Source organism: Culicoides brevitarsis, chromosome 1 (assembly GCF_036172545.1).
Source record: "Culicoides brevitarsis isolate CSIRO-B50_1 chromosome 1, AGI_CSIRO_Cbre_v1, whole genome shotgun sequence".
In the NCBI taxonomy this organism is placed as follows: Eukaryota; Metazoa; Arthropoda; class Insecta; order Diptera; family Ceratopogonidae; genus Culicoides; species Culicoides brevitarsis.
In genome coordinates this window covers 38,088,090-38,102,033 of record NC_087085.1, presented here as the reverse complement: position 1 = coordinate 38,102,033, position 13,944 = coordinate 38,088,090, and the positions used below count along the sequence as shown (strand labels likewise).

The following is a 13,944-nucleotide window of genomic DNA, read 5'->3' as shown; positions in this document are numbered from 1 at the left end:
CAAAAACTGTGTCAAAGCAATTTTTGTCAAAGCAATTTTTGTCAAATCTTGCTCCAAATGGATAAAAATTTGTCAGAGGGCTCTAATTTATCATTTTTAATCATTTTAAACGGATAAATTTATCAGAGGGCTCTAATAATCATTTTATAACTTAAAACTGCTAAAAATTGGAACTGAACCAAAATGTATCATAAAATGGATCAAAAACAAAATAGCATATGGAACTAACGAAATTGTAGCTCCCTCATAACTGTCAAATTTAATTTCAAAGGGGTTCGGAAGTCCTTCTCCGCCAAAAGTTATGAAATTTGTCAAAATTCAAGCCAAAAACCACAAAAAATCAGCTAAAATTCAACTTCAGATCAATTTCTTCCACAAAACTTTGTAATCATGCCGAAGAAACAACCGAAAAACGCCTATTTCTTCTTCATGTTAGAATTCAAGCGTCATCAAGAAGCGATGGGAAGGTAAATGCCGTCAAAATTCCTTCCCACAAAGACTCGATTCCAATCAATCTCACTCAAACCTTGCATTTCAGACGATTCCCGGGCGGCATGCGCGAAGTAGCAACTGCCGCTTCAGAGCCATGGCGTTCGGTAAGTGCCCGCGAGAAACAACGCTTCGAAAATATGGCAAAAGCGCACAAGGAACAGGACAAAAAGCATGGCGAACGGTACACTTCACAGGGAAAATCGTTGTCGGAAGTTGCTCGCGAGGAAGAGGAACGAAAATTACGCGAAGAAAATAAGAAAAAAACGATTGTGAAGCTAATTGACGACGCCGTACAAGACGAACGTAAGTAAAAAATTCGATTTTCTCGCAGATAACCTCAAAAAATGTTTCGGTTTAGGTCTTGTTGACACGCCTTGGTACATTATGAGCTTCAATTATTTCACAAAAGAGATCTCACATGTCAAATATTACCCGGCGGAAGTCGGAATTACGCGTTTTTCCATCCGCAAAGGCATTACAAAGAAGTATCATTGTCTCGTGAATCCGGGAAAACTTCCCTTGGGTCATGCTTTTACCGCGAAAGATCATGGGGAGAAGACCCACAAGTTGCCCGTGCCTCCAAATGCTTTGGGAGAGTCCGAATTCGACACAATTTTGGTGCAAATTCTCGAATTTTTCACGGAAGAACGTTCGTCGCGCGACGCAGCCTTTCCCGTGTTCGTCAATGACCCGGAAATGGAGATGTGCGAGTCAATTTTGCGTGATTTCTGCGAAAAAAGCGAGTTGGAGTTCGATTTGGTCAAAGTTCTGCCACTTACGTTCTTCTTCCAAAAATTAGTAGCAGCCGTGTTCAAAGTTTACTGCGACGAAGAGTCAAAATTCTCGTTTGCCATCGCACAATCGCATCTGGAACGCGACGCCTACGACTATCATCGCGGCAACGGATGCCAATTGCACGAAGTCGACGACGTAAATCCACATTGCGCCTTATCTCGACCCACAAGATGGGCTTATTACATCATCGATCAAACCATTGGCATCACGGGAGGTCGCAAACGTGCCGGATATCACTATCCAAAGGGTTGCATCATCGATGACGACGACAACGATAGCGATTCTGATGCTTCGGAAGACGAAAAACCCGAAACAATTATCAGCAAAACGGAAACTCGTGACATCTACGGCGAAGGATTGATGACCGACACCGAACGTTTTACCGAAATTTCCGATATTAAAGTTTGCAAGAAGGAATTTAGTGATGACGAGTTGACGACGACGGAGGTTTTGACACGCGGAAAACGTGAAAACGACACTTTGTCGACTTTTAGCTCGAAACTTGAACAAGTTCGACGTGCTAATAATCCGAGACCAAGATATGATTACGAAACGGATACGACATTGGCATCGAGATTCGAGGATGAACGTTCGTATGCGAGACAAGTGAATATGAACAACACAAGTCGCTCGACAAATCCATTCCATGAAGATAATTTTCCGTCTCTCGGCGAGAGTTTTGGGAAAAAAGTTCCGAATCCGTTGAGTTATCGGCAATTCGATGTCGATTCAGATACAAGTGATCAGTCGGAGGATCGTGTTAAGTTTGCAGGTAAAAAAGAGCTGAAAAACTAAAAACTGCTCAATTTCTTAATTTTTTATGAAAACTAAAGTAATTTTAAAGAGCTGAGAAATTTTTTAGCTTTTTAAAAAAGTTAGCTCTTTATTTTAAATCTTTCAAAATTTGTTAGTTTTAACTAAAATTGCAATCAATCGTATTAGCTTTGAAAAAAGTTAAAATTCTAATTTTTTGATCTTTCAAAATTTGTTAGTTTTTATAAAAATTGCAATAAATCGTGTTAGAATTCAATAAAAACTAACAAAAGAGCTCTAACTTTTGATTAGAAAATTTTTTTTAGTTCTTCAAATAGTTTCTCTTTAGTTTAGTATAATTTTCATCATAATTCAATAAAAACTAACAATTTTTTTGAAGAGCTAAGAAAAAAAGCTAACTTTTGATTAAAAGCTGAAAATTTTTTTTAGTTCTTCAAATAGTTTCGAAAAATCTTTAGTTTAGTTCTTAGATTTAAATTTTCATCAAAATTCGATAAAAACTAACAATTTTTTCGAAGAGCTAAGAAAAAGAGCTAACTTTTGATCAAAAACTGAAAATTTCCTTAGCTCTTGAAAAAATATCAAAAAATCCTTAGTTTAGATCTTAGATTTCAATTTTCATCAAAATTCGATAAAAACTAACAATTTTTTGAAGAGCTAAGAAAAAGAGCTAACTTTTGACAAAAACTGAAAACTTTCTCAGCTCTTCAAAAAAATGGCCTAAATTAGTTGTTAAACTCTAAACCAAAAAAAAAAAAAATCTAAAACTTTTTCTTTCTCGTCGCGTTTGTCACGTTAGATCGTTTGCGTCATACTGCAGGCGGCAGCAGCTTCCCAACGCCAATGCCATCAGTATCGCGACGAACGGATCCGCCGAAATACGATCCAAACCGATATCTCCGGGAAAAATACGAGAAACTAAAAGCCGAATTAGAGTTGCTCGATCAGAAACATCGAAAGCGAAAACTAAAATCCGAAAATGAAAATGACTTTGACTATAAGTTCAAACAAAGAAAGTCATAGCAAACGCTTGGAAATGCGAGCACTTGACTTGACGAACGACAACTTGAACAGCAGTTTTCTTCTTTTCTCTTTGCAGGAAATCGCTTTCAACGTCGTCGTGATGATCGTTAACATTTTAGATTTTAAGAGTTAATTTTTCTTTTTTTTTTCAAAATCAATCAGTACTTATGAAAATTTGAGAAGATTTGTCTTCGGTTCGATGATAGATGATAAAATACTCGAAAAATTGTGATTTTTCAGCCAAAATGAAAATCTCAGAAAAATTACATGTAATGTTCATGCTTATTTTTGTAATAAAAGAAATACAAAATTTTTAATTTTTTTAGTTTTTTTTTAAATTGTTAACTAAATGTTCTCTTAATCACTTTTGCTTCAAAAATCGAAGATCCTGAGATAATTTTATAAATTATTATATTTTGAAGAAAAAGCGTAGAAGAGGTTCGAGATTAATTTTTTAAATAAATAATAATTAATTAATTATTTATTTTTAATTAATTCAAAAAAAAAATAATTTTTTAAAATAAACAAATTTTAATAAAATAATTTTAATTTTAATAAATTTAATTTAATTTAATTTTATTTTAATTTTTCAATATTTTTTTTTAAATATTTTTTTTCAAATAGTCAAATAAATTTAATTAATATTTTAACAATGATCTTGAAAAAAATTAATAATTTTTTCTTCCCCCATATTATTTTTTAAAAAATTGTAAAATTTAGGAAAAAATTAAATTATTGAAAATGTATAAATTTTTGTTAAAATATTTCTGATATTCAATTTGTACAATTAAATTTTTAATTTTATTTTTTTTTAAATTTTCAAAAAATTAAATTTTGAAAAAAAGTTAAAAAAAAAAATTTCTTTTAAATTAAAAAAATTAAAATTAAATTAAAAAAAAATTAAATGTTCAACCTACCTATCGAAATATTATTTAAAAAAATAAAAAAAAAATAATTTAAAAAAAAAAAAATTATTGAGATTTTTGAGAAAATTATGAAAAAAAAATTAAAAAAATTTCTTTAACTTAACTTTGCTTGTTTTTATTTTATTTATTATTTATTTATTTATTTCATTACAAAAAATTACAATCTAATAATTTTTTTTCATATATTTTTTTTTCTTTTAAATATATTTATTTGTAGTTCTTTAAAAGATATTCAATTAATTATTTTATAATAATTATCTCTTGTGTGTCACTCTATTTTTTTACAACATTTTTTTTTAAGTATTCTAAATATTTCCAATTTTTTCCATAATATTTTTTTGCTTTTGTTTCACTATTTTCTAAAATTTTCATCATCACATTTTTTAAACAAGTTGAAATTAAAAAAATTGCTTAAAATTGTTCGAACAAAAAAAAAATTAATGAAAAATAATATTTTTTGCAATTCAATTTGTTTTTTCTTTAAGATATGTTTTTTTTAAATTAATATTTTGTTAAAAAAAAATTAAAGCAAATTATTTTAATATTTTTTTTTTGTTTGTTAATCGGAGGCAAAATTGTAATGCGAAGCTATTAAAGCGGCATTCAGTCCTGTGTTTTTTTTGTCATTAATCTGGTAGCTCGATGCTGATGATGGGCACAACTGGCTTCAAACTTTCCATTTTTTTGCTGAGAGCCTTTTTGCTCTTCTTGTCGTACTTTTCAAATTCAAATTCGTTCGTTTCCAATGGCACGCTTTGCTGATTGCGGTCTATCGTGTACGAAATATTTCCGTATTCTTGCAGACAAGGACACGCACTGAGCAAAAATTGGCTGAAATTCTTGCGGATGCCGAACCACCAACGATTCCCGCCTTTCGCACTAAAACTAAGCAACACGAGCGAAAAAAGGGCGAGTATGAGGGGCGCACATACCGCAATAAAAGGCAAATTTAAGTCGCCATCGAGCTTGTCAGCCAACAGCACCTGAAACACCAAAATGGGAAGCACCGTGAAACAATTGCCGATCGCCGAGTTGACAGCCGTGCGTTTTTGTTGCGGCGACACTTCCTGCGTTTTCAGCAGAATCACGCAAAAGATGATGTTGTAAAGCACGCCAACGAGACTGAGACACAGCACGATCCAGAGCGGCACGAAGACGACTTCCCACGACCACGACACGAATTCGTCGAGTTTCAGCGGCAGGAAGACGAATTGCAACGCATTGACGGCACAAAAAAGCTCAAGTTCGAAGGAACGTTCGTGCTTGACGCTCCATACGCAGGCACCAACTGACGCTACGGAACCGAAAATTAACGGGATGAAGACCAGAACCCACAAATGACGTTGCGACGTGAGACGATCGCATGCCAGCAACTCGAACATCAGCAAAATGAGATGCAGCGACAACGATATCAGCATCGCCTTGAAATGGCTGTACGAATCATTCTCGAGTCGATAATGCGGGTTTCGACACCAAATTATTGATCCAACAAACGCACCGAGTGTAGCTAAAAAAAAATTTTTTTTTTTTAATGAAAATTTAATTTTTTTTAGGAAAATACAATACCGATGGCTTTCCACACAAACAAAGGCGCGAAAACGCAATACCAGGGCCAATCAATTAATTTATCTAATTTTAAGCTGAACAGCACGACGAAAACGAGCAAACTTGTGTGCACAATGAATTTACTGCGAAAAGAAAAAAATGTAAAAAAAATCACAAAGAAAGTCAAATATTTTTACCTCGGATTAAAATCCTGAAACAGCGATTGTAGATTCATCTTTGACGGTTAATATCACACAAGCAACACGGAAATTTGTTGAAACATCTTTTGTTTGAGGAATTTTTATCAATTGAGATTTAAATAAATAACAAGAAGTGCGTAGGATTTCCGTATAAAAATTTCTTCGAAAGGCCGTCTCTGGGTGAATGAGATTTTTTTTTCGTGGACTGTGCGAGGAGATTTTAGCGTTTGGTAACGATTAAAAGTTGATTTTTGTTGACTTTTTTCGCTACGAGTCTCGTAAAATCACGAAAAATTAAAAATCTCGTCTCTGTTTATTTTCTTATTTTTTGAGACGACTGAAAGTGATAACGGAAAATGTCTTTATGCTAATTCAAGCATTTAGTTCAAAAAGTCTCCGCTTTGATGTAAATGCTAATTCGATAAAACCGTTGAATTTTTAAATAAATTATTTAGTCGACTTAAAAAAAAATATTATAAAATTAAAAAAATAAATACCTAAAAAAAATATTTTTTTTAAAAAATATTTTAAAAAATATTATTTTAAAAAATATTTAAAAAATATTTAAAAAATATTTAAAAAATATTTAAAAAATATTTTAAAAATATATTTTAAAAAATATTTAAAAAATATTTTAAAAAATATTTAAAAAATATTTAAAAAAATATTTTAAAAAAAATTTTAAAAATTTTTTAAAAAATATTTAAAAAATAAATATTAAAAAAATATTTAAAAAAATATTTTACAAAATATTTTAAAAAATATTTAAAAAATTTTAAAAAATAGTTTAAAAATATTTAAAAAATATTTTTAAAAAATATTAAAAAATATTTAAAAAATATTTTAAAAAATATTAAAAAATATTTTAAAAAATATTTAAAAAATATTTTAAAAAATATTTAAAAAATATTAAAAAAAAAAATTAAAAAAATATTTAAAAAATATTTTAAAAAATAAAAAATATTTAAAAAATATTTTAAAAAATATTTTAAAAAATATTTAAAAAATTTTTTTGAAAATTATTAAAAAATATTAAATAAATATTTTAAAAAATTTAAAAAATTTTTAAAAATATAAAAATTATTTTAAAAAATATTTTAAAAAATTTTAAAAACTACTTAAAAAAATATTAAAACATTTTTAAAAAATATTTAAAAAAGTCCATTTGATCAGCGATATTATAATTTGAAAAAATAAATTTATTTTTAGTATTTTTTTGACACTTTTTTCATCTTTTTTATATATTTTTCTTAAATTATTTAATTTTTTTAAAATATTTTTTTAAATATTTTTTTTAATATTTTTTTTTTTATTTAAATGGGGAGTCTCATATGATGGATGAGAGTTGAAAATCTAATAATGAGCGTACCTTGGGCGAAAAATTTCATTATGTTTAGACCCTACTTTGAGCCCTCTGACTCGTAAAATAACGAATTTATCGAATGACAGACAGAAATTACGGTAGTAAGTTCAAAAAAATGTTTATAAAAAAAGATATCAAATCAAAAATTGTTCCAACCTTTCCTAATTTAATTCGCACTTGACTTAATTACGTCTTTTTGCATACCAACACTCTTCAGCTACATTCACAATGAAAAATGAACCACTTGTTGCTTTTCATTCATAAAAATTCCTTCCGGTACACAAAAAAAAACTCCATGGAAATTCCAAACAATCACACATAAATGTTTTCTGTGCATTCCTCAGTAAATATTCCAGACATGTGTAAATAACATTCCTTGTAAAAATTCCTCGTGTCTTGTCTATTTTGTTACAACTCCATCGAAAACTCGTCCTTTTTAAACGAAACACGAAAAAAATAAAAATAAAATTAAAATGCGTGTATGGCGGCTAAGAACAAACAATATTGATCAAACATAGCGAAAATTTCGTTGCACCGAAAAATTTTCCCAGTTTATAATAATTTGTGGAGAAGGGAGCGGAAATTCCTTTGGAGCTGCGAAAAAAATCAAATTAATTACAGAGTGTTACAATATCGAATTAAACAATCAACAAAGTAGTTAAAAAATATTTCTGCATGAAACGCCCAAGAGGGAAAAGTAACTAAAGGAGTGAAAATTAAAAAATGGTTGAAGAGGGTAATGTGAATTAATTGAAGCATTAAAAAAATTAAAAATTATGAAAAAATGCAAATAAAATTGTAAATAACACAAAAATAAGTTAAAAATTAATTAAAGGTGATTGCACGAAAAATTCAAAGGAAATCTGTTTAAAATTAACAGAAAATTTAGTGGGTAGTTGCTAAAATAAATTTAGGAATTTTTTTCAAAGAAAATCGATATGAGTTCGTCACATGTTCAAGCAGGTATCATCATTTTTTCCCATTTTTCGTTTATTTTTTTAATTTTAATTTTTCTCTACTAAATCTTTCTCTTTTTTCTAAAAAAATTAATAATTTTTTAAAAAATATTTTTCTCCTCTTCGAATTTTTTTCTAATATGCAACAAGCGAAAATTTGACCTAATTAATGAAAAATAATCGAATTTTCACTTGTTCTTATATAAATTTAATTTTTTTTTAATTCTTGAAATTTTCTTCTCTTCTTCAACTTTTCCTCAATATATTTTTTTTTTTCAAGTTTTTCTATTTTTTTATTCATTAAAAAATTCAGTTAAATTAAAATTAATTAAAAATCTTGTAAATAATCCCCCAAAAATCAAAAGACTTTTAGGCAAAAAAAAAAATAAAAAAAAAATCAATAAAATTGGCACAAAATGGGAGAATTCGCTTCAGGTATCGTATAAAACTCCATGAAAAAAATTGTTTTTCTAATAAATTTCGAATCCATTTATTTAAATGTCGCATGTCACGTGAACGATCGTAACAAAAGGAAAATTCTTGTCTTGTCATGTGTCGTAAACAATAAAAATGTTTGTTCTTGCAAATTTTTTTTACGGTTTTTATTAGTGTTGGTATTGCAACAATTTGTAGACATTTCAGTAAATAAGTAAAATAGTTGCTTGTAGTGAATAAATAGTATTTGTAGAGTAGCGTAAAAATATTCGCGTGAAAAACTGACTGAAAAAATGTAGTAGGTCAAAGTTGATGATGAACTAAGGATAAGATTTTTGTTTTGATGAAAGATGTTTGTCGATGGCTGTCAAGGAAAAACGATGGAAACTAATTAAAAAGTTTGATGGAAACTTTTTCTAAAGATTTTTTGTTACAAAGTATATCAGCTTAAACGCAATTTTAAAAATTTTAAACAACAGCTGACAAGTTTAAAACAAAATCTAACAAATTTAGAACGAGAGCTAAGAATTTTAGATTAAAAGCTGAACAGTTTAAAACAAGAACTGAGTTTTGTAAAGGAAATCTAAGAAACTTAGACAAAAAACTGACAAGTTTAGAGCTAACGGAACAAGGCCTAAGAAGTTCAATTTAAGAGCTAAAAGTCTCAAATTAAAGTCTGAAAACTTTAAAATAAAATCTGAGAATTTTAGAACTAAAGCTGAGAACTTCACAATAAAATCTAAAAAGTTTTGACAAAAACAATTTTTTTTCGAAAGCTGAGAGATTTGAATGAAAACTGAAAATTTTCGATATAAAACTGAGAGCTTCAGAATTAAAACTAAGAAAATCTGAAAGGTTAAAGAAAGCTAAGAAGCCAAAAATGTAATTTAAGAGTTTGGGAATGAAACCTGAGAGTTTTAGAACAAGAGCTAAAAAGTATAAAATGAGAGCTAAGAGCTTCAAACAAAAAACTAACAAATTTAAAATAAAAACTGAGAAGTTTAAAACAAAAACTGAGAAGTTTAAAACAAAAACTGAGAGTTTTAGAACCAACGCTGAGAGCTTCAGACTAAAATCTAAGAAGTTTAGACGAGAATTGAGAAAGCTGAAAAAATTTTTAATGAAAACTGAAAAGTTTTGACAAAAGCTGAGAACTTCAGATACAAAACTAAGAAGCACAGAAGAAAATCTGAGAAGTATGAGAAAGCTGAGAAGCTCAAAATTTAGTTAAATACTTTGGGAATGAAAGCTGAGAGTTTTGAAACAAGACCTAAAAAGTAAAAAACTCAAGATTACAGCTTCAGGCAAAAATCTGACAAATTTAGAATGAAAGCTGAAAGGCTTAAAACAAAAACTGAGAGCTTCAGAGCAAAAACTGAGAAGTTTAGAACATAAACCGAGAGCTTCTGAACTTGATGAAAAATCAAAATGTCTATCAAATCTAAACTCAATAAATTTCCTCCAAGGCCAAACAATATAGAAGCCATTCACATTCTTGTCGTTTTTTATCTCTTTCCACGAACGTTAAGAATGCACTTTTCACCTTTTAACGAGTTTTTCGCAACATAACAAGTGCTTCATTTCACAACGTGTTCACATGTTAACCGAACATCACAGGATATGATAGCCTACTTTTACAACTCGTAACAACAAAAATTGCACTTTTAGCAAGAAAAATGTGCAAAAACTTCATAAGGCATGCCACGTTACGTCACAAACCACACATTCACATGAGTGATGTTTAAAATTGAAAAAGGTGCAGATTAAAATCACGCCTCCTCCCACGAATCAATTTTCCTCACAAGTAAGTAGCGAAAAGTAAGTCAGTAAGTGTTTGTCTTGCCACGAATTCAGTCACTTTTACTTTTTCTTGAGCTTTCTTGAGCACTTTTTGCATTCGTCATGTATACCATGTATGATCCTCTCGATCATACTAGCATGTATCGCAAGCTAGATGAAGGTCAGTTTCTTGCAAAAAACAGGTTTTAATCTTAAAATTTGACTTTTTTGACGCAGATTCTGAGGATTCGGATGCCGAAGGAGGATTGGGAAATGTGTCGCGTGTCATTATTCGTCCTCCAGGAGTGAGCGGAAAGGCAAAACGGGGTCATTTATGCTTTGATGCGGCTTATGAGACGGGAAATCTCGGGAGAGCTGACTTGGTTGGTGAATTTGAATACGATTTGTTCTTGCGACCTGATACGTGTAACCCAAGATATCGGTTTTGGTTCAATTTTACCGTGGATAATGTCAAACAGGATCAAGTAAGTTTTCATTTTTGCTCGAAAAATTTTCATTTTTAAAGATTTTTATTTCAGAGAGTAATTTTTAACGTCGTTAACATCAGTAAAGCTAAAAATTTGTTCCGTGATGGCTTGACTCCTCTCGTGAAATCATCTCTACGCAACAAATGGGCACGAATTCCACGGGAAAATGTATTTTATTATCGTTCAGCTGCTCATCAAGGACATTATGTGCTGAGTTTTGCATTTGCTTTTGATAAAGAAGATGAAATTTATCAATTTGCACTTGGATATCCTTATAGTTATTCGAAATTACAAACTTATCTACAGGTTTTGGAGCAAAAATATCCGGGAAATTTTGAGAGATTTAGTCTCGGGAATAGTATTGTGAGTAAAATTTATAAAAAAAATTAATTAAATTTAAATTAATTTTTAAAAAAATTAAAATTAATTTATTTTTAAATTTTAATTGAATTCATTTTTTTTTATCAAAAATTAAAAATTTAATTATTATTTTAATTTATTTTTTTTTTAATTAAATTATTTTATTAAATAATTTTTTTATTCAATTGTTTAAAAAAAAAATAATAATTAATTTAGAAATAAAATTTTTAATTGATAAAAAAATTTTACATAAAAAAAATTAAATTTAAATTAAATTTTTTTTAAAATAAATTTAATTAAGAAATTTAAATTAATAAATTTAATTAATTAATTAATTAATTTAATAAATTTAAATTAATCTTTTAAAATAAAAATTTAATAAGAAGGTATTATTTTTTTATTTTAAAATTTTTTTATTAATTTAATTATTTTATTTAAATTTATTTTTACAAATTAAATTAAATTTATTTAATTTAAATTTATTTATTTTTTTTTATTAATTTTTTTTAAAAAAAATTAATTTTATATTTTTTGTTAAAATTAATTATTAAAAATTTATTATAATTTTTTTTAATAAAAAAAAAATACCAAAATTAATTTTAATTTCTTTAATTTAATTTTAATTTTAGCAAAATCGTCGCCTCGAGCTAATAACCATCGACAACGTAAAAAAACCCGAAAAAGTTGATCCGAAAAATCTCGTTCGCGTAATTGTCATCATCGCACGCGTTCATCCCGGCGAAAGTCCCGCATCGTTTGTCGTTCAGGGCTTATTAGAGTTCTTAGCTGCCAATAATCACCCAATTTCGAAGATTTTACGAGAGAATATCGTCTTCAAGATCATTCCGATGATCAATCCAGACGGAGTGTTTTTGGGCAATAATCGCTGTAATGTGGTAGGACACGATTTGAATCGTTCCTGGAATCATATCTCGCCTTTTTTGCATCCGACACTCCAAGCCACGTACAAAATGTTGCGAGAATTGAGCCAATCTGAGGTTTGTTTTTGAACTTTTTTAATAAAATTAATTTTTTAATCAATTTTTTTTCGTTAAGTGTTATCAAATTGACTTTGTTATCGACATCCATGCACATAATAGTCTCACAGGAGCATTTATTTATGGCAATACTTACGACGACGTCTATCGATATGAACGACATTTGGTGTTTCCGAGACTTTTGGCAGCCAAATGTCATGATTTTGCGCCGGAAAACATGATTTTTAATGCGGATGACAGGAAATCGGGGACTGCAAGACGATTTTTTTGCGAAAATTTGCCGGATACGGTGAATTCCTATACTTTTAATGTGTCGATGAGTGGTTATCATATCAAAAATACGAAAATTTTCACGCAATATACCGAAGATGGATGTAAGAAACTTCAAAAAATTTAATTTTTAACTAAATTTTTTCACAAAATTCATTTTTTAGACATCCGTTTGGGTCGCAATCTCGCCCGTGCCTTCCTCGAATACTATCGCTTCACAAATGTCCTGCAAATTCCAACGCTGAAAGAGCTCATGGCGAATCGCAAACGTTCAAAAAAGGATCGCAATCGTGGTTATCGACGAAAACAAGAAGAATATCATCCTCGACCTCGTACCACGCGTTCCTCGGCTCCCATCAACTATTTTGACCTTGGCATCGATTACTACGCCAGCGATTCATCGGATGACGGCTCGCCCGTTCGTTATCCCTTCCATAATTCGCTCAACAGACCAAAGCCGTTGGCAACGATGCAAACTATTACGGACCAATTTTCGCTCGTGCACATCAAAAATTCCGCATTTAATCAACTCGACTTCTCGTCGGGACAGCACAAGATGAAAAATATCCCACAGGTTGCGCCAAAAGTGCTCTTTGAGGAGCCACGGAAGCCACAATTGTCGATAATTGACGTGAATCAACTGACGCGCGGTAGTTTGGAAGAAGCAACGAGCAAAGTGCAAGCGATTGGAAAGGAAATTAAAATAAAATCGAGATTTTGAATGACTTTTTTTTTGTTTTGAATAAAGTAAATAAAAAAATGCATTAAAATGTCAACATTATTTTATTTTATGTTTTACCCCTGAATTTTAAATTAATATATATATTGGTTCCATTGGTTCTTATCAAAAATAAGAAAACAAATAAATAAATTAAAAGTAGTAAAAAAATAAGGACACTCCAAATTAAAAATTTCAATAAGACATAAAATTAAAAAAAATATAAAATTTTCAAAAAATTTTTTTGTGCTATTTTTATAATTTTTTTAAAAAAACTTTTTTGGGGGGCAATTTTTTTTTAACAAAATGACAAAATTTTAACAAATTTTGGTGAAAAATCTTTTATTTTTATTGGTATTTTGAGATATGAAATTTCATTAGAGTATTTCCAGTTAAAAATTTGAACACAAAAATTAAGTAAAAATAACTGTCAAAAAATTTTGTCAAAAAAAATTTTTGAAAAAAATTTTAAAGAAGAAAATTCATGTTAAAATACGATTTTCAATACAAAAATTCTTAAAAAATAAATTTTTTTTTTCGACTTTTGAAATTCAAAAAAAATTTGGAGCGGCCTTATTTTATTTGGACACCAATTTTCTCTTCTCAAAAATTTTTCATAAAATTATTAACTGAACCATTAATTTTTTTTTTATAATTATTTTTAGAGAAATTTTAATTTTTAATAATTTTCATTTTAATAAATTTTGAATTTGTTGATATCAATTAATTTTTGTATCGGCCTAAGCTTCGTTCGCATTTATCTATTTTTTTTTCTTTAGAAAAATTTAAATTCAAAAATACAAGAAACTCAGTGACGGATCT

At 29.0% G+C, this 13,944-nt stretch overlaps 3 protein-coding genes across 5 annotated transcripts; 2 read left to right on the top strand and 1 right to left on the bottom strand.

Annotated features, from left to right (window-relative positions):
* Positions 1-268: 268 nt before the first annotated feature.
* On the top strand, positions 269-3,384 carry LOC134829720 (protein maelstrom homolog). Of its 3 annotated transcripts, none has more exons than XM_063842966.1 (4): positions 269-467; positions 539-795; positions 851-1,893; positions 3,161-3,384. In XM_063842966.1, the coding sequence occupies exons 1-4, from the start codon at positions 391-393 to the stop codon at positions 3,215-3,217; spliced, it is 1,434 nt and encodes a 477-aa protein (XP_063699036.1). In that variant the 5' UTR covers positions 269-390; the 3' UTR covers positions 3,218-3,384. The 3 variants fall into 3 exon arrangements, with proteins under 3 accessions (XP_063699036.1, XP_063699028.1, XP_063699020.1); XM_063842958.1 differs by having other exon boundaries at positions 851-2,059; XM_063842950.1 differs by lacking the exon at positions 3,161-3,384 and adding an exon at positions 2,861-3,153 and having other exon boundaries at positions 851-2,059.
* Positions 3,385-4,229: 845 nt separating this feature from the next.
* On the bottom strand, positions 4,230-6,080 carry LOC134836516 (transmembrane protein 185B). Its single transcript, XM_063851698.1, has 3 exons — positions 5,753-6,080; positions 5,577-5,698; positions 4,230-5,517 (listed from the first exon to the last, which is right to left on the bottom strand). Exons 1-3 carry the CDS (start codon positions 5,788-5,790, stop codon positions 4,637-4,639), a joined length of 1,041 nt encoding a protein of 346 aa, XP_063707768.1. The 5' UTR covers positions 5,791-6,080; the 3' UTR covers positions 4,230-4,636.
* A 2,410-nt stretch (positions 6,081-8,490) lies between these two features.
* LOC134837782 (cytosolic carboxypeptidase 6) lies at positions 8,491-13,125 on the top strand. The gene is made up of 6 exons (XM_063853168.1): positions 8,491-8,509; positions 10,526-10,773; positions 10,828-11,139; positions 11,766-12,134; positions 12,193-12,508; positions 12,569-13,125. The coding sequence occupies exons 1-6, from the start codon at positions 8,491-8,493 to the stop codon at positions 13,123-13,125; spliced, it is 1,821 nt and encodes a 606-aa protein (XP_063709238.1).
* The last annotated feature ends 819 nt before the right edge of the window (positions 13,126-13,944 follow it).